Below are 2,743 nucleotides of genomic sequence, written 5' to 3' on the forward strand. Positions count from 1 at the left end.
CTCCTCGAAGCATGCAGTGATACCCTCTCCCCTCCACATCAGTCGTCATTATTTGACATGCTTTCACGGAAATGGGATCTCCTCTGGCCCTGGCGTAGCTTAATTTCTCCCTGGGTTACAGCTCGTTCACATTCCGATTTGAATAAGTTGAACTGTCTGGAGGGATGCCAGATTAACTCAGTAGAATATTGTTAGGCAACTCACAGCAGACCTCAGGTTCACACACACTGTGGGTCGCTGTTTGATGTCCTGACCTTGCCCTCTTCCCTTTACTGCGTATTAAGGAAGTGAAGCATACTGGCTTTGGCCAACGTATAGATAATTACATTAATTTGCTTTTAGTGTATTTATTATCCACTGGGCGATCCAGATTGTAAAAGGTCGTAGAAGACCAGTGCCTTTGTCACAATCACTCGCAAAATTTTCTATGTAGTCCAAGCAGCATGTCTTTCAACTGAAGCCTCTAACTGACGCATTAAATATTTTTATCTATTATGTGCGTTCTTCCCGACCAGTGGGAGAATGATGTGCATTGCACTAAAAAATTAGTTAAAAGCAGTGTCCCGGACTTTTTCCTGAGTCGTTCTTTTCCATTCTGTGTCGGTCTTTGTTACCTTCAACATCAGCTTCAATTGGATACAGATAATCTGGGCTGATTCCAGGATTAGTCTTTTTGGGGTAAATATGTATCATTGTAATGATCTCACCCGTTGACCGCTGAGCGAATGCATGTCAGTATTGATCGCCACGCTCACGGTTGCTTTTTATGCTACACGAGCATGGAAGTACAGTATGGAGCGTACCTAAACCTCAGGGGGATCCTAAGTAATATCAAAAGATCGCCAAAAATGCATCTTCACCGACCTGTTGCTCAACGCACGGCATTCATGTTTGCTTGACTACGCGCCATACAATATAACGTATTTCTTTAGTGACAATCGTACGTACTCGGGTGATAGCGTCAGTTGCCTGACAACAGGTAGTCATTCACTATTGGATGGTTCTGGAACCCGCGAACTGTCGATTGCCGGACGAGTGCTACATCAACCGAGCTCACCACACTAATTAAGATACAGGATGCTAACAACCATGTTTGATAATAGGTACACTTTATTACGCGAACCGTATCAAGCGTGTATGAGAGCCTTCTTCTTTTGTGGGCATTTTGTTAGTCTCCACCCCCACCAACCAACTATCGCCTCTCTTCACGTTTTTCAGTCCTTTCCGCATCGTCAGCGATTGTGGCGCAGCGTTCGCCATGGGGTCCATAGGCGGTGGTGTGATTCACTCCTACAAGGGCTACAGAAATGCGCCTTCCGGTTACATACGCAAGCTTGCCAGCGCCCTCTCAAACGCGAGACAACGCGCTCCACTGTTGGGCGGCGCTTTTGCCATTTGGGGCGGGATGTTTACTGCTGTCGACTGTACACTTGTGTTTGCTCGTCAGAAGGAAGATCCATGGAACTCCATCACTTCTGGTGCGATAACAGGAGCTGTTCTGGCTGTCCGCCACGGACCAGCGGCCATGGTTGGTCAGGCAGTAATAGGCGGTGTGATCTTGGCCATCATTGAAGGACTTGGTATCATGATGAATCGATTTGCACCTATGCTAATGCGTAAGTTATTTATTTTTTTTGCTTGATCACATTGGGTATGAATATTGCTTTTAGTTTGAGTGAAGTACTGATTGGATGGGCGGACTCCAGATTATCGTTAACTGATACATTAAAGAGTTACTAGTCTCTTGACGTACTGACATATGTAATCCGAAGTCCCTAAATCTAGACAGCCCTGCACACCTGCTTCTCAGGGCCAGTGGTCAGTAGCCGTTTGAAATGTGGTCCCAGTGGGATTTTTCGTACTCTGCCATGCGGGGGCCTCTGTGTGACGACCCTCTTCCTAGCCACCGTCTGATTGTGCACGGCAGTCCGGGCTACGGTCCGAGTCGCGTAATATTTCCGAGTTCGTGCTTGTCAGAGCCCAGCCTTTGTCGTCACTGGGTTGCTAAGCCTGCGATCATGTGCCTGCCTGCTGGAAAATCTTCATCATTTCCAGGAACCCGTCGATTTTCTTGAACAAACTTGTTAGATTATGGGACAGTACGAATAACCCGATAGAGACGAGTAAGGACCGCAGAGCAGATTCGTTTCAGCACTATCCTTCATCGAAAGAGCGTGTGCCACATGGGAAAATAATCCGGGTTGGTCCTAGCTGGACTGCCTCGTTAAGGTTTACATTGGGCAAGGTTCGCATTGTGTGCTGAGCGAATCCCGCGTTAGTAGCTCATCATCAACACCACTCGAACATGCTGGAGTCTTTTTGTAGATTGTTTCCCTAGAAGCGTCCGATCACGATCCTTTCCGTTTGTCTGTACTTTCATTGGGACGTTGCTTACACATTGTTGTGTGGTACTGCAGTGCTTAGTGTTTACCGCTGGCTTATTGCTGGGCGTACTGACGATGATGATGTCGCCTCGATTTACAAGTTAACAAGCCGGTACATAGGCTAAGTGAACGGCGGGTTTCTGTAACATCCCCTTATAATGTATCTGTCAGATTCGTCAGTTCATTGGAATGGAGAAGACTGTCCATTTTTGGATCCGTTAGAGGTAAGCCTCGCCTTGATTCTGTTGACAAGATCAGCTCCAGGATTAGGATGAGGTCGGGGAACTGAACCACGGCAATTCCACTGGAGAGGTCGCCACGAGATTGTTTCGTCTCGGGCGGGGGGGGGGGGCCTTTTG

General features: G+C 47.4%; 1 protein-coding gene across 1 annotated transcript in view; it reads left to right on the plus strand.

Moving 5' to 3' along the window:
- Positions 1-1,172: 1,172 nt before the first annotated feature.
- Positions 1,173-2,743, plus strand: part of T265_05714 (hypothetical protein) — a gene marked incomplete at both ends in the record, with an annotated part of 4,713 nt that continues 3,142 nt past the window's right edge. Inside the window, one exon of the mRNA XM_009170787.1 lies at positions 1,173-1,616. Within this exon, the coding sequence (XP_009169051.1) occupies positions 1,259-1,616 (358 nt within the window). The remainder of the gene's footprint in view (positions 1,617-2,743) is intronic.

The sequence above is a fragment of the Opisthorchis viverrini genome (assembly GCF_000715545.1).
Source record: "Opisthorchis viverrini unplaced genomic scaffold opera_v5_113, whole genome shotgun sequence".
Classification (NCBI taxonomy): Eukaryota; Metazoa; Platyhelminthes; class Trematoda; order Opisthorchiida; family Opisthorchiidae; genus Opisthorchis; species Opisthorchis viverrini.